The sequence below is a fragment of the Haplochromis burtoni genome, unplaced genomic scaffold (assembly GCF_018398535.1).
Source record: "Haplochromis burtoni strain Fernald_Lab_line unplaced genomic scaffold, NCSU_Asbu1 Contig_531, whole genome shotgun sequence".
In the NCBI taxonomy this organism is placed as follows: Eukaryota; Metazoa; Chordata; class Actinopteri; order Cichliformes; family Cichlidae; genus Haplochromis; species Haplochromis burtoni.
Genome location: NW_024582892.1, coordinates 155,479 through 177,694, shown reverse-complemented (window position 1 = coordinate 177,694; position 22,216 = coordinate 155,479). Strand labels below are relative to the sequence as shown.

Sequence of the window (22,216 nt, the reverse complement as noted above, 5' to 3'; positions counted from 1 at the left end):
AAGCGAGTATGCAATCCCAGAGGCGATTGTGAGAGTCCAAACAGTGCCAGCCATCACAACCCTGGGAGCCAGACCTTTCCTCTTGTGATAAGCAACTGGATGAACCACAGCCAGGTAACAGTCGAGACAGGTACAAGCCATCAGGAGCGGTCTCCCACACATATTCAAGGCATAAACACCGCACCAAACTGACATGAAGTCCCACCCCAGCCAAATGAAGTTATTTAGTATTCCAGGTGGAAGGAAGACAAAGAAGATAACATCCATGATCGAGAGGTTAAGTATGAACAACTCATTTGGTGAGAATGGATTTTTTCTCCTGTGTATTTTAAACATCTCCCAGAGGATGGCAACAGTGGAAGGAAAACCAAAAACAAAGCACAGTGCTGAGACAACATCCCAAGCATAAAAGGCCGGTTCAGTGCCATCACAGGATAAGTTAGACCTTTCAACTCCAGCCAGGGCAGAGCTGTTGGAGGGAGGCTTGTATCGAAGATGAAGTCCAAGCAGCATTATTGAACAGTGGCTAAAAGACCTGAAATATACAGTACAACAATTATTTACTATAGTTCAAATAAATAAATACAATAAAGGAAAACTTTTAAATCAGAGTATAAGCTTAAAGTTAAACTTCTCGTTCTATTGACTTCAGATAACTAGCTGAGTGTTAGTGTCGGTGTCACTACTAGTAGTGTGAGGAGATACATGGACCCTACAGAGGTTGCTCAGGTAGTCCAACCCCTCCCTGCAGAAGGTTTGCTGTGTCTCCCAGCATAGTCTCAAGAGCATAAAAAGGCTGTAAGCAAGCAACTTGGATTATAAAAAACAAAAATGTGATGTGAAGTCTTTATATAATCAAACAAATGTGCAAAAGATGCTGAGACTCGGCATCTTTGGTCAGCAAACAACGGAAAATATACATAAAAATAATCATTATTAAACAAAAACGCAAACAAATGAGAACTGTACCTTGTTTTGAGGTTTTATGAAGGTGTTTGTGCTGAGGTCTTACTGTAATGGGCTGCCTGGACGTTTCAAACTCATCTTTAAACTGCTGTCTAAACATGTGTCCTGATTTCCTGACAGTGGAAATTTTGCAAATCATATTAAAAAAAAGTGTGACGACTGAGGTCATGAGCTTTAAAGACCACAGAGAGAGACACAATGTGCCCAGCGGATCAGTGCTGGAGCAAGAGCTGAGATGTTTTTCCTGTAGGTAATGTATTAAGAAGTGAGCCGAAGTTCACACTTCATATGTGGATAGATTATTATTATTATTATATTATTATTATTATTATTATTATTATATAACATATAACATATGTATACATATAATATACATACATACATACATACATACATATAATATAACATCAATGGGCTTACTGAGTGTATCACAGACTACATAACTTTCTGCACCGACTCCATTGTTCCAGCTCAGACTGTTCATTGTTACCCAAATAACAAGCCGTGGGTGTCTAAGGACATCAAAGCCCTCCTCAACAACAAGAAGAGGGCTTTCAGAGGGGGCAACAAAGAGGAGGTGAGGAAGGTCCAGGTGTTACTAAAGGACAAGATCAGAGAGGCTAAGGACAATTACAGGAGGAAGCTGGAGTGGAAACTCCAGCAGAACAGCATGAGAGAGGTGTGGAGGGGCATGAAGACCATCACTGGATTCAGGCCAACCAACGGCAGGGGAGCTGAGGGAGGTGAGAATAGAGCCAACGAGTTGAATCTGTTTTTCAACAGATTCGACACCACAGTGTCTGCTCCCACCCCCACAACCTCACCGGTGGTCAGCCTGGAATCCAGAGCCACACCACTGTGCCAGCCTCTCTCTTCACATGGCGCTGTTGCCTCCTGTGAGATTCCTGACACCCCTCCCCCACCCATCACCTTCACTCAATACCAGGTTGAGATGCAAATGAGGAGACTTCACTCAGGCAAGTCTGCTGGACCAGACGGAGTGATCCCCGCATCCTCAAGACCTGTGCCCCACAGCCGTGTGGAGTCTTTCATAAACTGTTTATGCTGAGTCTGAGTCTGCAGAGGGTACCAGTGATGTGGAAGACATCATGCCTCGTCCCTGTATCAAAGACGCCACGTCCCAGTGGCCCCCAGGATTACAGGCCCGTGGCACTGACCTCCCACATCATGAAGACCCTGAAGAGGTTCATCCTGGACCAGCTGCGGCCCATTGTCAGACCACATCTGGATCCCCTTCATTTTGCTTACCAGCCTCGTCTCGGAGGACGCCATCATCTACCTGCTCATTCGGGTCTACACCCATCTGGACCAGCCGGCGAGCACTGTGAGGGTCATGTTTTTTGACTTTTCTCAGTGCTTTCAACACCATCAGGCCGACCCTCCTGGGTGATAAGTTAGCAGCGATGCAGGTGGATGCTTCTCTGGTGTCCTGGATTGTTGATTACCTGACAGGAAGACCACAATATGTACGTCTCCCACAGTGTGTGTCTGACAAGGTGATCAGCAACACAGGGGCACCACAGGGGACTGTCCTCTCCCCCTTCCTCTTCACCCTCTACACCACAGACTTCAGCCACTGCACAGAGACCTGCCATCTTCAGAAGTTTTCTGATGACTGCGCGGTGGTTGGATGCATCAGCATGGATGATGAGACAGAGTACTGGGCTGTGGTCGACTCCTTTGTCACGTGGTGTGAGCAGAATCATCTGCAGCTCAACGTGGCAAAGACCAAGGAACTGATCGTGGACTTCAGGAAGACCAGGAAACACTTGACCCCTGTTTCAATCCAGGGGGGCAGTGTTGACATTGTGGAGGACTATAAATACCTTGGAGTACACATTGACAATAAACTGGACTGGGCTAAAAACACCACAGCACTTTACAGGAAGGGCCAGAGTCGTCTCTATTTTTTGAGGCAACTGAGATCTTTCAACATCTGCCAGAAAGTGCTCAGGATTTTCTACGAGTCTGTTGTGGCCAGTGCGATCCTCTATGCTGTTGCATGCTGGGGGAGCAGGCTGAGGGTCGCAGATGCCGACAGACTCGATAAACGAATCCGTAAGGCCAGTAATGTTCTGGGGATGGAGCTGGACTCCCTCAAGGTGGTGTCGGAGAGGCGGATGTTGTCCAAAATAAAGACAATGTTGGATAACACCTCCCACCCACTCCATGATATGCTGGTCAGTCACAGGAGCACGTTCAGTGAGAGACTGAGATTACCGAAAAGCACCACTGAACGACACAGGAAATCTTTCCTGCCTTAACACACTGTTTACTGCAACAGCTACACCCTTCTTGCACATGTTCTTACTTTTTCAGCTATTTAATAATAAGTGACTTTAAAACTATTAAGTTTTTAATAGTCTTAAAGTTATTAAACTTTAAGACTATTAAAACACAGCAGCATAGACAGACACACTTGATTTAAAAACTGCTGTTTGCAAATAAAAAATCAGCAAAATTAAATTTCAAAACACCTTCCCTCTGCAGAATAACAGAAGAACATGCCTTGTTATTCTATCTTGTTGGTCTAATGGGAGAAAAACCTCCTGAATTGCTTAATTAGAGTCATTATTGCCCACCTATTCTCTACTGTGGAGGAACACAGCTTAAATACATAATACAGCCATTCTCATTTTATTATTAACATCTGATAAAGCACACAGGTCCCAAACACAAGTCTTAACTGTACATTATTAAATGTATAGGTTTGTTTTCCCATGGTTTTGTTATTCCAACTTTTTTTCCTATTGGCCCAAATAAAATATTAGATCAAACGTGTAACACACATACAGAATTATATAAAAGGGAAGACCTGTAAATATGAAGTTAGAGAATCTTATAAACATTCGACAACAGGAGACAGATACACAGAAATACAGCTAGTAGTTTTGACTGTTTGGGTGGAAATAAATACTGATGCTTAAATTACAACTTGCAGCATCCAACCTTTAAAAAAATCCAATTTCCCAGCATTATAAAGGTAGAGTAGGGGCATAACAACAGATCCCAAAGTGGAGGTAACTGTAATAGGAATACCAATAGTACATATGAACATCTTTTCACTGGGCATCAGAGGTCCCCCGATTAAAAAGAGAAGTATTGGAGGAAGGTAAGAGATGACTACCATGACTAGGCTGAAGATGACAGTTTGAATGGCTCTTTGCTTCTGGGGGTGGATGTTGTTTCTGCCAGGGCCAGACTTTTTCAGTGTATGGATGATGAAACTATCACAGATAACAATTATTATAAAGGCAATTAAAAATACCACAACTGGAAACATGCTGTAGTACAACTTGTAGACAAGAAAGTATGCAATCCCAGATGCGATTGTGAGAGTCCAAACAATGCCAGCCATCACAACCCTGGGAGCCAGACCTTTCCTCTTATGGTAAACGACTGGATGAACCACAGCCAGGTAACAGTCGAGACAGGTACAAGCCATCAGGAGCGGTCTTCCAGATGAATTCAAGGCATAAACACTGTTCCAAACTGCTTCAAAGTCCCAATACATCCAAATAAAATGATTCATTATTCCAGGTGGAATGAAAACCAAGAAGATAGCATCCATGGTGGAGAGGTTAAGTACGAAAAAGTCATTAGGTGATAACGATGTACTTCTCCTGCATATTTTAAACACCTCCCAGAGGACTGCAACAGTGGCAGGAAAACCAAAAACAAAGCACAGCACTGAACAAAAAGCCCAAGCATACACGTTAGATTTAACACCATCACACCAGGAAAAGTCAAACTTTTCCCACACAAATTCAGATGCAGCTGAGCTGTTGGACACACGCTTGTATTGAGGATATATATCTAGCAACATTGCTGAGCCGAGCAGTTGAGAGAAAAGATGAAAGATCAGCGAGATAGAGGTCAGAGAAGTATTTGCAGTGACGTTCTAGTGCTATGTGCTGCCTGGACAAATGCATCAAACGTTTTGGAACTGCTGCATATAAATGCGGCCAAGCATCCATCAAATTAATGATGTGGCGTTAGTGGAGGTTTTGCAAATCATCTTGGAAAAAAAAGCAAAGGTACATCACCCAGGAGATATAGACAGAAAGACAAAAGACATAGTTGGGCTGGCATAATGATTCAACAACAATACCAACAATAGAGTGAAGAATTGCTTGCGGTTTTGTGAATTTGTTGGCCTCTTTGGCACCAAAGTTCACCATGTTCGTTTAGTATAGCATGCTAACATATTACACCTTCCTGGTAGCAATTCATGATACAGTGATTTATGGTGTTTTTTGTTTATTTCATATATATTCACCACGTCGTTCTTTTGATTCAAAAACAGATTATCAGGATCTTTGAATACATACCAGAACAGCTGAGCAATGCCATAACTGGTTGTCTTAAAGGATATGAAAAACAATATACAATTAAGTGTTTTTAACTAGTGAGTACATTTAGACTGTGAGTGACTGGTGACCTATCAAGAGCATACCCCACTTTTCACCCTCTGACAGCCAGTGACTCCAACACAACCTTTACCCTGATAAGATAAGATAAGATAACCTTTATTAGTCCCACCCGTGGGAAATTTATTTTGTTACAACAGAAAGTTGACCGTGCAAAGTTACAGTAGCAAAAATTAAGAAACAATCACTGGAATAGGATAGGATAATAAGAATGAGATCCTGTACACAATAGAATAGAATAAAATACTATATACAACAGAATAAAATACAATGTTGTCAGAAAAAGGGAATCAGACTTAGTGTTATTGCTATTGCACATGTGTGGATGTGTGTGTTTGGTCAGCTGAGAAGTCCTTGTTGTGGAGTCTGACAGCAGTAGGCAGGAAAGACCTCCGTCCCACATCGTGGGTGCCGCAGCCTGCCACTGAAGGAGCTGCTCAGTGCTGTCAGAGTCTCCTGGATGGGGTGGGAGATGTTAAATTGTAAGAATACCTTTTTTCTCACAGCTCCCTTGTCCAAATCACACTGAGTTTTTCTAGTAGTACAAATGTGTATTTAATATACTACTTTCTGTTGTGTAGTGAAAGGTCGGAGAACTGTATGTTCTCTTTCATTGCAACTAATCTAATGACATGGCTAATAACAATTTTTTAAAAAGCCATATTCTATAACAGATGCCGACCAAAGGTTTTAATCAAAACTATAGGTCTACCACAGATCTATGATCAATTCCAGCCAGGAGCTGAGTAAATACTGAATGTCAAATGTATTTGGAAGTGATGCAAATATAATCCGAATTTGCACACAGTGTTTTGTAAACTCTCACAGAAGCATGCATGAGGACTGGGCAAACAAATGTTTCGGGTGTTAGCTGGAAAAAATAGCAATGCTGTCAGTGCTGACAAATAATCCTACGCATACTGTTAAGGGTCCTCCAAGTTCACTTTCAAATGATAAAATAAATTGTTGTGTTCTGGTGAAAATTACTAATGTGTTCGTGGAGGGGTAGAAACATCTGGATCTTTTAGTAGAGTAGGTATCACAACAGCAAATGGGAGATAGCTCCCTCAGGTTCATTCAAGGAACTGCTGTGTTAAGGAATTTCTTTTATTTGGGTTTTATTTGCAGCTGCTCAGGTCTGCAGTGCTACCTTCCATTGCCTCTCGTAAACTTACCACTCTAACGTCAAATAAATATTATAAAACACAAAGTAAGTTAAGAATATATATTTTTTAAGATGGACAAAAGTGGCACTTAAACACCGTAAAAAACCAAAGCAAAGACGTGAGATTGATGATTCATTTACATTTTATTACCAACTCAACTATTTTTCAGTAATGTAATGTAACACATAGTTAACAGCACTACCTGTTTAAATCGCACGAGAAGCAAAGCTTTCTTTTCTGAAACACTCCTTTCTGAGTCCTTTTGTTCTTTCCTGCAGTAATTGCAAATACCCCTGTTGGTCCTTGAAAGCAGCACTAGCCGCCGATGAGCATGACGCATGCTGGCGTCATGCTCATCATCATACTATTTTTGTCCTCCGGTTGCCGCCATTGCTGCCGTATTATGAACTAGTGATGGGATTTCCAGCTCTTTTTAGAGAACCGGCTCTTTCGGCTCCAAACCGGCTCTTCGGGTTGTTTTGTTGCTTTAATTAATTTATTATTAACAATAATATAAAATATAAAATTATGCACAAAAGGAATTACTAATGTAAAAAAAAAGGGGTTTTATTTATATATGTTTATATATAAATATATGCGGTTGCCCCTAGAGACAAAGCACGTACAAATTCCAAAACACATTTCTAGCGTTAACTTAACTTCCAAAACAGAGCTCCTTAGATCACTTAAATTACACAATTGAAAGCATATGTGTATTGTTTTTGTATTTATACACAAGCACTCATATATATTCAAATGATAAAAAAAAAATGTTCATTTACCTGTTACTACCACACATCAAATACGGTCGTTGGTACTTACTGGCTTGTGTAGCCACTAGGTAACAAAAGCTCAACACTGCGCCCAGCATCCTGGAGCACTTCTGTTGTGTTTTGTACGTGTTTTGGAGCTTTTACGTGTTTTGGAGTTTTTACGTGTTTTGAAGTTTGTACATGCTTTGTCTCTAGGGGCCACAGTAAATATACTTTTATTTATTCACTCCACATAAAATGTAATAAATAAATCATATAATACAAAAACCAACTATTCACATTTCAATATTTAAATTTTCAGCTTTTTCCTTTTAAACAAATTTAAATTGAAACAACACAAAACACTGCAAACCACAACACAATTAAATATAAATTATAATATGAAAACTAAAAGAACATGCATATTCTCTGTCATATGGACCTGCATGAATAAACTTTCTGAATCCTTTATAATCTGCAACTGAAAATAGTTGTGGATGATTACTATACCTTTCTAATGTGACGTTGTTGTCCCGGCTCTCTTTCTCTGTCTCTCCCTCCTGCTCTGTTCCTGTGCTACTGAGTGTAACTACCGCCCCTCCCCCTTTTGCCCAGCGCAAAGCACAAGGCTGCGTGCGGAGTGAAGCGGAAAAAAAGTGCGAGAGAGAGGGTGAGAGAAAGAAAAAAAAACAACCCACGGCTCGCGATAAGGAGTCGGTTCGCGTCATTCACTTCAAAGATCCGGCTCTAAGAGCCATTTCGTTCGCGACCGACACATCACTACTACAGAGGCATTATGTTTCTTATAATCTATTCAGTAATCATTACTAAGAAATTCCAGCATGACCTGAAATGAGTGTTTGAGACCATAAACTCATGGGCCGCTGCGGCCAACGTGGTTCAAAAGGCATAGTTGTTACTTTGTAGGTTTCTGATTTGGGTCGCACTTTCCACTACATCTGGGAGAGTGTGTAGGTTTTCAGTCATCCAGGTTATAGGATGACTTGAGAACCTACACCTAGTCTTAAGTGCTTAAGAAGAAGTCCAGTCGCTATTTTATCAAGCTCTTGAGACTACTGGGAGTTCGCAGAGAAGTCAGCATCTTACATGCAAATTACCATGGCAGTCTGCTGTGACAAAAGCAACTGCAAGGAGGTTTTTATCAACCAGTTGGGAAATACACATTTTTCCTAGGGATTGATTTTCCATTGACTGCCAACAACCACTTGCCAACTGGTTGGGAAATAGATATTTTTACTCACAACCAGTGGTTGCAAGTTAGTTCTAGACCAGTCTCTAGAGATGTGTGACTTGTTGTGACCCTTATTCACTTGACCATACATTGTCACACATCCAAAATGACAGATCTGAATACAACCAGAAGTTTGTTTGCACACCCACAGGTATCGCCCCCTGCTGGCCATAAAAAAGCAATGCAACTTTAAGCCCTTTCGCTTTGGCTAGACTTTTCAGACCTGGAAGCTAAGTTCATCTTTTATACTGTCTATGGTATTAGAACATGAAGTTAAATTTAGACAATGATGTTTTGTCGATTGGCAGGTGAGTGATACAGAGACCCGTCTGGAGTGTCTGCTCAACAACAACAAGAATTCAGATTTCTGTGCACCGCTCACATCCTTTGACTGGAACGAGGTGGACCCAAACTTGTTAGGTAAAAACCTCAGGGCATTTAATCGATAAACCCAAATTACAATGTTTGAAACTGAAAATAAAAAATGTTGTGAATGTAAGTTGTTGTTTTTTTCTGTGCAGGTACTTCCAGTATAGATACCACCTGTACAATCTGGGGGCTGGAGACTGGACAGGTGCTGGGGAGGGTCAACTTGGTGACGGGTCACGTCAAGACACAGCTCATAGCTCATGACAAAGAGGTAAAAGTTATGAGATGATCCATCAAACTTTATTGAAGCGCTGTCCTTTAAAACAAACATGTTAGAGTGACAGACTCATGTGGGCCACTGTCTGCTTGTATCGCAGGTGTATGACATCTCGTTTAGCCGAGCAGGCGGGGGCAGGGATATGTTTGCCTGTGTGGGTGCGGATGGCTCGGTCCGCATGTTTGACCTCCGACACCTCGAACACAGCACAATCATCTAAGAGGGCCCACAGCATCACCCATTGCTCCGACTCTGCTGGAACAAGCAGGACCCCAACTACTTAGCTACCATGGCGATGGACAGCTTGGAGGTTAGTGCTGCTCCATTTAAAGGGCTCATGCTCAGATCATCAAACTGCACAGTGGAAATGTCAATCTAACCATTTTTTCCTTTTCTTTTGTATTGAAAAGTCAATTTAAGAGAAGCTCTAAAAATGTAAAGCGTCGCTGTGTATCCTCAGGTGGTGATTTTAGACGTGCGTGTACCCTGTACTCCGGTAGCCAGACCCAACAACTGAACGGAATCGCCTGGGCGCCACATTCCTCCTGTCACATCTGTACTGCAGGTAGGCAGCTGTAGCAAAACACTTGATTGTAGTTTTTAGAGCACTGCATAAAAAATAAGGCAGCTGTAGTAGCCTTGTAGGGGATATTGTTATTTAAAGGAAACCTAGGCCTCTGGTACATTTGATTGGCCCTCCTAAGGTCAATGGGAAATTAAGATTTAGATGTAAATAATTATAAAACATGCAGTCTGTCCTACTTTAGCCACCAAACGCTCTTTGATAAACTCCCCATCAGATAATGCTTTACAGTTTTTTGCAATTTTTTTGTGGAAAATCACAATACAACTGTGTTACTTTTTATTTTGAAGGGGGTTCTTCTTTTATAAAAAATTTATTGTTAAACTTGTGTTATTTATTATGCAGCTTCACTGCAAATGAATTTTTTATATCAGCAACACAGCCCAGTTACTCACCTTTGTAGGGGGTCTAACACAAGAGTTCGAGATTACAGAGGAGCTGGCAACAATGCACTCAGTGAAAGGGACTAGAGTTACTGCACTGTTCAGATCTGACGGGAAATTGTCTGACTTTTGAAATGAAAGCAAGATAAAGTGACTAAAATGAATTCTGAAATTGGTACTTTTGCATTGTATTACAACTCAGGTGTTGTGTAAGTGAGTGCTAAAAATTAACAATGTTGCTAAAATAGTTAACTTCATCAGGGCAAGAGCACTGAATCAGAGTTTGTTGGACTTTGACTTGCAGAGCACTTCAGTCAGTATCACTGCTGGATTTTCTTTTCTTCTTTCAAACAGTCCACTATCCTTTGTCTTCAGAAAACTTAAAGATATCCAGTTGTCTTCTTTTCAAGCTTTTCATGATCCAGATGAGTGAAAACCTACACAGACATATTGATTAAATAGTGATACTGTGTTGGCCCATTTCACATTTTCATTTACTTTGACCAGTAGTTCAGCTTATTGGCGCGCCCCTCCACAATGGCCCTAGTTTCCCCTTAGCCCCTTGAAAAAAATTAATTGCCCGCCCCTGATCTGAAATGTGAATGTCACTGCAGTAACTGAGATTCAACACAAGAGGGAGCCCTTTAAGAACGAGCTGAGCAGCAAAAGTCTCAGATTTTGTATTTTATGTGAAAACATCTTCTGAATCAGAGGTTGGATTTGAGATAATGACTTTGCAGAGTGTGTGATACTTTGGGAAGAAGAAACAGATTAGTGAAGGTTTCCATCTCATTGACTAATTTCTTGTTGGAAAGAATCAAGTAAAGTCATACTGTTTTCTGGGGCAGATTTTTTTTTCCATCTTTCCTCCTGCCAAAAAAGGAAAGCCTGGTTGCAGATATTACCAGACTCAGAACAGGAATATGTTGTGTTTACTCGCATTATTTTCTCCCAGACTAAATAAGATAAATTGATTGAAATCTCATCTCCTCGTCCTCTGTGTAGCGGATGACCCCATACTGGCCTACACACCCGAGGGACAGATCAATAATGTCCAGTGGGCTTCCACTCAGCCTGACTGGATCGCTATCTTGCTACAACAAATTTTACTAGTTAATTGAAAATTAACTAATATTTTTCACTAAGTGCTAGCAACACATTTGGAAACAGCTGGGACAAGGCCATGTTTACTACTGTGTGTCATCCTGTTTGCTTTCGGCAACAGGTAACAAGAGGAAAATGGAGAGGCAGAGTTTCAGTAATCTGCAAAAACGGTATACATTTTGGAACAGTGTCCTCTATGTAAAACTCCCACTTTCAAATCACATCGTCTACAGTACAATATATCTCTAAAAGACACTGCATTAAAAACAGGTAAAAACAGGGCTCAGGAACACTTCCAGTAATCACCGCTGGTGCCATCCAAGACCCTACAATAATACCAAGAAAATCAACACCTAGTCTTTCTTACAGGGAAGTTACTGGTACAAGATCAAAGATGCTAGCTATGTCGGTAACTGCTGTTTAATTCAGCTTATCTCTATTCCCTCTTCATTATTTTCTATTGTTGCTGACATAAAATTAAAATTACTTAACACAACTTTGCGGGTTTATGCAATGCAGTGCATTATATTAAAGATACTTTATGTGAACTAAATTATCAGCCACCTCTTAATCTTTGAATTTGGATATTTTTTCAGTCTGATTGCTACAGGTGTATAAAACCAAGCCTAACCTGATTAATCTTGGCCAACATAATTCTCTAAATATTTACATTAAACATAGTGGACTCAAAGTGTCAGTATTGGGTCAGGCTAGAGTAAATGGGTCTGCAGGGAAATTCTTTAGAATTTAAAAAGATCATTATCCATACATGAACAGGATACATGAACTCACTAAGGTTGCTGAGGTGACATTTCTGGATTAGCAGTTATCTATATAAAATATAACAACCTTTCTGTTAGTTGTTCATTCAAAAGAATTAAGTGTTTTCAAGTTTATTTCTTTAGGCAAGTGTGAAGGAAGTACACCGCCCAGCCAAAGAACAAGTCACATGCTAATATTTCATTGGGCTGGCTTTAGCTTTGATGATGGCACACTTTCCCCATGGTTTTAAGAAGTGATAATTATTATTCATTTCCATCCAGAATTGCATTAATCTTTCACCAAAAAATTGTATTGATGATTGGTGATGGGGGAGTCAGACTGCTAAAGTCTTCTCCAGCACACACAAAGATTCCCACTGGGGTTAAGGTCTTGCCTCTGTGGTAGCCAATCTATCCTCCATGTTCTCTGAACCGCTCATTTTAAACCTGGTGAATCCTGGCATTGTCAGATTGGTATATTCCCGTGCCATCATCAGAGAAAAAAAATCATTCTGTATATTCAGGTAGTCAGCTGACCTCATTTTTTGGGCACATAACATTGGTGAACCTAGACCCCGAATCCAGTGGGAGGGTCTTTCGTATTTGGTTAGGTAAATCCACATGGTGACTGCTGTTTTTTGGCTGGGCAGTGTGTACAATCCTTGTTTGCAAGCACTGTCTGTGTTCAACACTGTCCAATGTCCAAAGTAATAGTAAAGTAAAAAGTGTAATTATAAATAATTCTTCAATGACAAACGGATGGACTGGTCACAGAGCTCCTTCTAAATGTCTTTAAGAAGTAGGTGACACTGACTGTCAGACGATGGGGAGGACAGGATCCGAGAGGTGTTTCTGGATCTCTGCCAATCGTGATTGTATGTCCAGGCTCTCTGGTAGTGAGGGGTAGTGGAGGTTACCACACAGCCTGGAACTGTCCATGAGGGAGGATTTGACTGATGGCTGGGGTAGCTGAGGAGTTAGCCCAGTATGTGTGTCAGTTTCAGGGGTGATAGCCATGAACATGGTGTCATCAGATGCCGCAGTCACGTGGATCCCACTGGACAGTGAGTCCTGGGATTTGCTGGTCTGCTTAAGGTCTGTCTCAGCCGAGGTCTTAGTAAATAAGCACAAAATGTTGAGATGAAAGAAGATGAAATGCGTTTCAGATATATAACAGTGTTTTTCAGATATTTGGCCTAACTGATGAATTGTCATGGTTTTTTTTGGTTTGATACCATACCTGTGTCGGTGCTAGGGTGTCCATTTGTATGGGGGAAATGGGATACATGTTATGCAGCACTGGAGTTCCAGCCCCATACAGACCAGGGGAATCAGCATGGAGAGTACTAGATGATACAGTGCTGTAAGCTGGAGGTACAGGGGCCATCTGTCTCTGGAGAAGCTGCAGAATAACACTGATGTCAGTTGTCATGCGAGTCTCCAGTCTGAGGAAATAAGAGGTACTAATTAAAAGATGGTGGAAGTATGAGAAGAATGAAGCAAAGTGATAATAAATTGCATGTCCAGACCCAAATGTTACATGCTTAAATTTACACCAGAAATAATGTCATGTTTACGTCCTGCTGATTTTGCTTGTTGACGTGTTGGTTTTAAACTTTATTCCAAATGAAAGTTTGCATAATTAGAGGCATGCCACAGACTGACAGGTGGTTGCCAATGCAGGCTGCAATAGCCTACTGGATATTCTTAAAATATGAATATACCAAAGTTACAATCCGCCCCCGTTGAATGTGTTTGTAGTGCTGATGCCTTTTAGAGCATGTAATATGGCTAGCTGTGTAGATAGTTAATGTAATTAATAACTTAACAGATCCATGATGTCTGATTCTTGTTTTGGTGAGTTCAATTTGATTATTTTCTCTATATTTTACTTAGCATTAATTTAACATATAGTCTCAAAGCTGCAATCTACTAGAGATTGCTAGCATAAACTGATAACTTAGGGCTCAAAATGTTTGTGCAAATATGATAAATTTTGACTCCAACGTAATGTAATGTAACTTATCGTACTATGAAAACTCACTGCAGGGAAAAATTATTGCCTGTGCAATATGTAACAGAAAAGCTAACAAAATGATGTTATCTGTCCAAAATGCTATGTTGCTATGCTATGCTGGCTATGTTTCAGGAAGATTTTAGCACCTTATTTTCAGTTAGCTGTAGAAAAGTTAACTACATATAGCAAGCTAGTACTGAGGTTTTGGAAACATGTAACCACTAAACATGTGACATTAACTTTTCACCATTTTGCACATGCAGTGATCAATACAGTAGAATCAAATGATTAAGATTTCAATGACACCTAGGACTAGAAACTGGTCTGCAACCATTTAGTAACCACCAGTTGTGAGAGAAAATATGTAATCCTCCACTGGTTGGCAATTGGTTGCTGGAGGCTGGTAGCAGTTGCTGGGAAATCGATTGCTAATGGCCTAGTCATATGGGCTTACAGACCAGTCCACAACCATGTGGTAACCACCTGTCACAAGGGGAAAATGTATACTCATTAACCAGTTGTTTGATTTTTGGGGGTAACAAACAAAGAGTAAGGAGGGACTTTTACATAATACAAAGTCGTTGGAGAGCCATGAATATTTTCCTCTCTGCTGTTGATTTCAATTGAGTTCTGTGCTGAACACAAGACATGAAAACTGGAATTTAATTTAACTTTTTGCATAAAGTCAGATTTCGACAAAGAAAAATTCAAAAAGTGCTCAAAGTCTTAGATGGAACTAAAAAAAGTATGGCTTGGAGTGATGCTCATATGGAAATGAATATAGTATAGATCGTTTTTGAATTTTTTGCTTGTTAAAGAAACCCTCTACAGATATGTTAATTGTTCAGGTGTAGAAATGTAATGCTCAGGGTTACGTCAGGATTCCTTCGCTAAGCCATTGGTTCTATGACTTACAGCAAGGCTCGTCACGTTGCTGATGTATACATGCAAAATGAATTTGTGCAAATTTTCAAGATTCTTGGGTGATGTAAATGTTAACTCATCACCCATTTTAAGATAAGACAGAAAATTCATTGACTGAGGGAATTTAGGCAATGCAACATTTGAGCCAAAGTCACTGTCACTCCTCGTATCTTTTTCTCAGAAGTAGCAAAGATCAAAAGGTGAACGGTAGCAAATGCACCTGTTGAGCTGTGAATGCAAAATTTCAAGGCGTGTCTCAAGTTCACTGGGCCTTTCTTCTGTGAATGGTGGTGGGTGGCATGAGTTGCGGACAGAAGGTGATCGCCAGGCTTGACTGGAAAACTGCTGTGATTGTCTGTCTGACCAGTATTGATACATCCCTGGCACATTCAGAGATGAGGCTGAGGAAAATATCAAGACAGTGTTTCAAAGTGACACATTTAAAACAACCAAAACCTTTCAAACAGGGTAACAATCAAGACTGCAGTTAAATTTATATCTTGCAATTGCATGACAAAATCAAGACTGCCATCTACCTTGGGGACCCCGGTCAAACACTGCATCCTTCCCCACTGATGTGCCACTTTGGGGGTGCAGTTGTAGTGCAGATGAAGAGTAATCCTGCCTGTCAGCTTCTGCAGAGTAATGCTCTGTTTTGGCACCATGGGCAAGAGGTTTTTCAAAGTCCTCACTTGCCTGCGAACATGGCGATCCACAGCTACAACGGTCCTCCCAGCAGGCATGAGAAAATGACTGATGGCAGGCCTGAAGGGGATACGAGTCTTCATGATCAATTCCATCTGTTCAAAGAAAAGCATTTCAGTCCTTCAGTTACAGTTTTCCCACGCATGACACCCACAGTTTGGGGTGTCAGGCAGCCAGAGATGGCTCAATTACAAGTCAAGTTGAAACACAGGTGGTGGTGGTGGTGGTGTAACACTTTTCAAATCTGTAAGGCCTGTTTTACAGGCATGTCTAAAGCATCTTTGGATTCCATGGATAATCTCAGTATGATTCCATGTCCATCCATTTAAGTCAGGATTTGAAATGGCTTTTCACATTGTTTGCTTTGTTTGCACGACTTTCTATGCATTTCATATCTCACCTGGCCTATTTCTGCAGTCCAGTGAGTGTATTTTGCATCTTGGTTTGTGGTGGTATTCACAGTCATCACCAGAATCATCATCTATTATTACTGGTGGCTCTTGATCAGCCTAAAGACGACAGAAAAAAATATTTATTATCTCACCAAAGTGACAGTATAAAATATCTGTTTTTAGCATTAGGTGAAGTGTGTTACAATAAACTGTCAATGTACATCTCTCAGGTCAAAGGTTATCTCCAGGTTCCTCCAGAAGTTGTCTGCAAAGCTTGGGTACATATCCAGGACCTCAAGAAGGTCATCCCTAAGGATGCGGTGCAGTTCACAGTAGGTGATGGTGTGTAGGTCTGAACTTGATTTCCCTGGCTCATCATAAAGGTGGATATGCTCACCAAAGATGTCATTCTTCTCTGTAAGAGGACAAAGATTTATTTGATTTGAGAAGGTCATTTTTGAGAGGACTTAAGGAGTAAAATAATGTATGGTTATATAGCTTTACCTAATATGGCCACCACTACATCATCTCTGGTGACCTGGATGGAACCATGTGAGATGAAAAAGAGAGAGTCGAGGATGTCTCCATAGTGAATCAGAGTATCTCCAGGAGGTGCATGGACTGTCTTGAATCTCACAGATAAGAGACGGAGACATGCTTGGCTGCCTCCTTGGAAAGCCTTGCAGTTCTGTAGCAGAGAGCGGTGCAAGTGCAAACAGATGTCTGCCTGCAGAGACTCTGGAAATCCCTTTAACACCTGAACAAAGAAATACGGTCAGAAGATACGTAACAATAAGAGAGATAAAGAACATCAAAGGAGCATTACCATTTTGTTTACTTACAGCATTCATGTCTATTCCGTTTGTGTATGTCCATGCATGCTGGAAATACTCCTCTAGTCGTTGGCGCAGACTACCTGGAATCTGATGGAAGCGGATAAACTCTTTGACTCTCAGCATCTGGGTGTGGTACCGGGTTGTACCAGTGTACAGCCGCTGGATTATGGCAGATACATTGCCAAATATGCTGGCATACATGAGAGCTGATACAGAAGAGAAAGAGGACAAGAAGACAAACAGGATTGGGTCATTTCAGATGTAATAATGATAAAGTTGTACCAGTACCCAACTAAAGACTTACATACAATGACCATTGGTTATTCAACTTACATCCAATGACCATGACACAGATGGAGAACATCTTCTCTGAGTTTGTGTTTGGAGACACATTACCGAACCCCACACTCGTCAAACTGCTCAGGGTGAAGTACAGAGCTGTGACGTACTTGTCTTTGACTGAAGGACCAGAGCTGGAGTCGGTTTCATTGTACGCCTTTCCAAGTTGCTCAGCCAGGTTGTCCAGCCAACCAGTCTCGGTGTACGGCCTCTCCACAAAGCCAATGGCATACCACATGCACGCTAGCCAGTGGGCGATGAGTACAAAGGTGCACATGAGCAAGAAGAGGACAGCAGCACCATATTCAGAATATCGGTCAAGCTTTCTTGCCACACGGACCAATCGCAATAGCCGAGCTGTTTTCAGGAGGCTTGTTAAGGTTGCCATCTTTGGTATCCATGAACAAGAGGGAACATGTAAGACAGGGATGGGCAGATAAAAGGTCAAACAGCTTCAATAACTTTTGAAACTCAATAGGGAACAACTTTTAAAGTTTAGACACTTAAGGATAAAAACATTTGAAGCTTTACAAAGAATCAGAATTCTTACCTCGTCCGAGCTTGATCTGAAAATGAGAAGGTCAAACGGGATTGCTGCAAACAAATCAATAGGGAACCAGCCTTTGATGTAATGCTTTGCTATCTGGCTCGGCTGCGTGACTACTTCGTCATTTTGGTCCACATAGGTCGTCCGAAGGTTGATGATTATATCCACAATAAACAGCACGTCCACCATAAGATCTGCCACATTTAGAGGGTTACATGTGTAGCCACAACTCCTTTGGCGTAAATCCCCATTTTCAGCCAACAGGAAGGCAGCTGAGTAAGGAGTAATAACAGCTGTGTAGAGGACCAGAAGGAGAATAATCCAGTCCCAAAATGCCTTAAAGGGGCTGTAGTGAAGCAAGATCCACCATGTCGTTTCTGGTACCTGGAGTTTGTATTCAGGCAGCACATCAGACTCCAAAGAGAGAACCTAAGCATATAAAGAATTCATCAGTATGCTTCTTTACCTATTTCACAGGGAAATCAAAATATTTAACGAGTGCTGTTTTAATTGATTTTGAGGAATATACTTCTTCTCCCAGAAGGTGAATAAATATCCATCATGTACCCAAATCCCTTCTTTCTTTGATGAAAAGAACACCTAATCTTTTGCATGCAAAGGAAAACAGTAAACCTAGATTTCTACAAAACAAATATTAGTGTTTCTATAAAATCTCTCTCATAAACTAACCAACAGACCTTGTTAGAGCATGTACTGTTTTGACCAGGTTCTCGTTGGAGGCTGCGTGCTTTAGTTTTGCAACCTTGTAGGTCCAACAAATCCTTGACCATCCTGTCATTAGTGACTTTCAGCAGACACAAGACTTGCAGAAAAGTTAGATCCAGATAAGGGAACCATATTCAAAATTTCACAAAACCTTAAAGATAGATAAAATAACAACATCCTGTTTATGAACAGTCTAAGAACTGAACGCAGGATGTTGGTTTGCTGGAAGGCAATAATGATGAGTTGGTCATGTGCTTTCACTGTCATTGAGTTCTGCCTATACCCTCAATATGTTATTATTTAATCTCACCAACTTTGCAAATAACTCTATGAAAAAGACAGATAAATTAGATTATTGACAGTCAGAGAGACAGGGATTACCGGGTACCCCCATGGAAGTTCACATGCCCCTTCCATTTGTTTTGAATCCATCTCACATGATCCCACAGAGCAGTGATGCAGGTCACTGAGCTTTAGGGGTCCAGCAGTGTTAACAGTAGGTGTTAATTTAACTGTGGCTCAGTTTTAGGTTCTACTTCACACCCAATGATGAATACAACCAGTCACCTGATCACCAACTGATTTTAAAAGGTTAATTAACAGAAGTCTTCCAGTGTGGAAACTTTCTAGAGCCCATCTTGTTAAACATGATTACTTTCACATCCAGTGATGGACTGAACCAGGTCAGCAGTGAATGTGATCATTAATGGCAATACATTTCAGTCATTTGGATCTCATAAATGGGACCTGCAGAGCCCATGTGAGGTTCTCAGCTGCCATACCTGTGTGACCTTCTCTGTGACATTGGGCGAGCGCTCCCCCACTTTGAAGGAGCCGCGGAACTCCATTCGAGGAGTCGGAGATGAACGGCATTCAGGGCTCCTGATGGCCGGTCCCCCACCCTTCATGAGGTCTGAGTCAGACATTGAGCTTTGCTGTCCTGTGTATGATTAGAGAAACACTCCTTTATATTTAGACTAAAGAGATCACATCCAAGCTAGTTTCAAAAATATTTTTTTGATCATTTTCTATAAAGAATTTTGACTTTTTCATAATATTACAATAGTTAGTGTATTAAGATTAGCATTATTGTAAGCCTGATGTAATTTACTTTATTGTTTATATAAAGACACTTATTGAAAACTTCTTGATACAGCTCTGTTTCCTAATACAAACTCCTCTGTACTCTAAATTTCCCAGAATGCAAGTCTAGCTGTGCCCCTCCCAAAATACTATGCCCTCACATAGTGCAAGGAGTCAATACTTTAATCCCTGCATGGCAAAGGCAGGATTTACATAGCTGAACAATCTTTCAATAGTCGATCAAATCTTCAGTCAAACATCACTAAAAGTGAACAGGACATACCTGATTTGAAACTTCAAAGTAAGATGTTCCTTTACCATATATACGCATCCAAAATATCCATCATTTCAAACACTTTTTGGACAAGTGTCTTCGAAAACATTCAGTCTCCTCTTTCATATTTGAGTAAAACAAAAGTACTCTGTGTTTCTGTTGTGGCTGCAGATGTCAGTATTGAAGCCTTCACTCTGGCACGCAGCGGAGGACTGTCCTGCTGCTCGCATGTGACTGTGCAACTTTCCCCGACACTGGAAACCAATCAATGCCACGCTATAGCTGAGAAGAACCGACTGGAAAATCGATGACGAGCATTGATAACAGAACAAATGGGATCAGAGCCATTACACTAGATCTCCTTGTTGACATCAAACTATCATTTCAGCTTTCTAATTCGGTTTAAATTAAAATTAGATTATATTTTGAGTATAGTTCAGGCTGCATGATGTCAAGTTGAAAAATTCAAACCAAAGTTGGGAATGGTGTTCACTCCATATGTTCCATTCAAACTGCTGAAGTGCAAGCTTATTGATTAAAATGTTGACACTACAGTTAATACAAGGGAGAAATGACCCATTATGACATTGTCCTTCAGCTGTAACCTTTAACATCTGTATTTCTTTTATTTGGTTCTTAAAAACGTTATATCATATTTTCCTCTTTTAAAACATTTTTGATGACAAAGGAAAATATTTAACAGTAGACAAGCGATGTATCACGCCTATACTTTACATGCCCTAACTGAAAAACTGCCAAATGTTTTCAGAGGTCAACCTAATCGATGACCCGATGGCCCAGGGCCAAGAAAAAAGTACATCAGGAAAGTTCATTGGTCAGATGAGGGTCTGTTTTGGCCAGTGATGGGGTTTCTGGCCTTTGAGGTCCCTTATGATGCAAACAGATACAATAGCTTGCAGAACCAACTTTAGCAGAAATACTAGTTATTCATTTTCTTTTTTGACTTTATCAGTCTGTCACATCATTCTTGAGAAACTTTTCTCCAGCTCTTCTTTACAGCATTGCTTCAGTTCATTGAGTTTTGCAAGTATTTGTTTTGCACAGCTCTCTTAAAGTTCCTCCACAACATTTCACTCAGACCGAGGTCTGGGCTTTGACTGGACCATTGCAGCACCTTCATTCTTTTATTTTTCAACCATTCTGTTGTAGATTTGCTGATGTGCTTTGGATCATTTTAAAGTGTGCGTGTTAGTCGTCATAGGGAAATAGTTCCTCTAATCTAACTGCCTGTTTTGGACACTTTAAAGGAAAGAGACGCTACCATCACCGGCCCTGCTGGTTTGTTTACCACAGCCTTTGTTTTTCGCAGTGAGCTGAGCTGAGTCTAAATTTATTTTAAATCTTTAGTTACTAGTTATTTTGCAGATTTGGACTAATAATTGGTTGTGATCTGTCCTAAATGCAGCTGCGTGTCTTTTAATATTTCCAGAAAGAGATCTCATATCCCCTAACTTTAATATATCTTCACTGACTCCCTGTTGACTTTCGAGTCAGTTTTAAAATGTAAATGGCAATGCACCCCGGCACATGTTAAAACTTTTACTGACCCACTCTTTCAACCCGTAGGACTTTGGAACAGACTGCTGGTGGTGTCTCATTTTAAAATGAGTGGAAACCAGGCCTTTGGGGTGGGGTGGCATGAGTTGCACTTATCTCTTTGTTTTACTGATTCAGAAGAGGCTTTTAAAAAAGGCTAGACATTCCTACTCAGACAGGCATTTGAGTAATTATATGTAAGACTTTGTGTTGTTCATGTATCTGATATACTGTATTTAATTTTTTTTCATTTGTTGCCAGGCACGTTCTGACGTTGGCCTTGAAAGATGCTTTACAAACACATTTCTCTTAATGACGAGGTATTATGGATGAAGCAGGGACTATAGGAAGCCAATCAATTAGATTTTTTTGTGGGCCAGTTAAAGTGTGACCTTCTGACCTGGAGGCCCAGAGGATAAAAACATGTTATGTCCTGTTGTTTGCATTTTTTCCACTTTTTTCAGCATGTCTATTGTGCATGTTTCTACTGTGACTATTATAGAAAACAGATTTTAGACAAAAGCATTACTCAAAGCTGTCTCTCATGTCTGGATGAGGGCTGAAGTTTTATTTTAAACTGATCCGTGCTAATCCACAAACACTTGTTCCTTCTATAAGTTCAAAGGTTAACTTTGAGGTCATGTTTGATCAAAAAGGACTCATTAAAACACCTCTTCTAATAACTTTTACAAACCTACATGAGGAATTCTTTCGTCAGTATGGAGATGCAGTTCACTTCCCACAGCACAGTG

The 22,216-nt window shown here is 40.7% G+C and overlaps 1 protein-coding gene across 1 annotated transcript; it reads right to left on the bottom strand.

Annotated features, from left to right (window-relative positions):
* Nucleotides 1–11,709: 11,709 nt before the first annotated feature.
* On the bottom strand, nucleotides 11,710–22,215 carry LOC102294740 (potassium voltage-gated channel subfamily H member 6). Its single transcript, XM_005947430.3, has 12 exons — nucleotides 19,917–22,215; nucleotides 19,333–19,490; nucleotides 17,828–18,253; nucleotides 17,272–17,665; nucleotides 16,945–17,144; nucleotides 16,607–16,859; nucleotides 16,324–16,517; nucleotides 16,111–16,219; nucleotides 15,542–15,805; nucleotides 15,226–15,406; nucleotides 13,305–13,509; nucleotides 11,710–13,177 (listed from the first exon to the last, which is right to left on the bottom strand). The coding sequence occupies exons 2-12, from the start codon at nucleotides 19,474–19,476 to the stop codon at nucleotides 12,881–12,883; spliced, it is 2,667 nt and encodes an 888-aa protein (XP_005947492.1). The 5' UTR covers nucleotides 19,477–19,490; nucleotides 19,917–22,215; the 3' UTR covers nucleotides 11,710–12,880.
* Nucleotide 22,216: the final 1 nt, after the last annotated feature.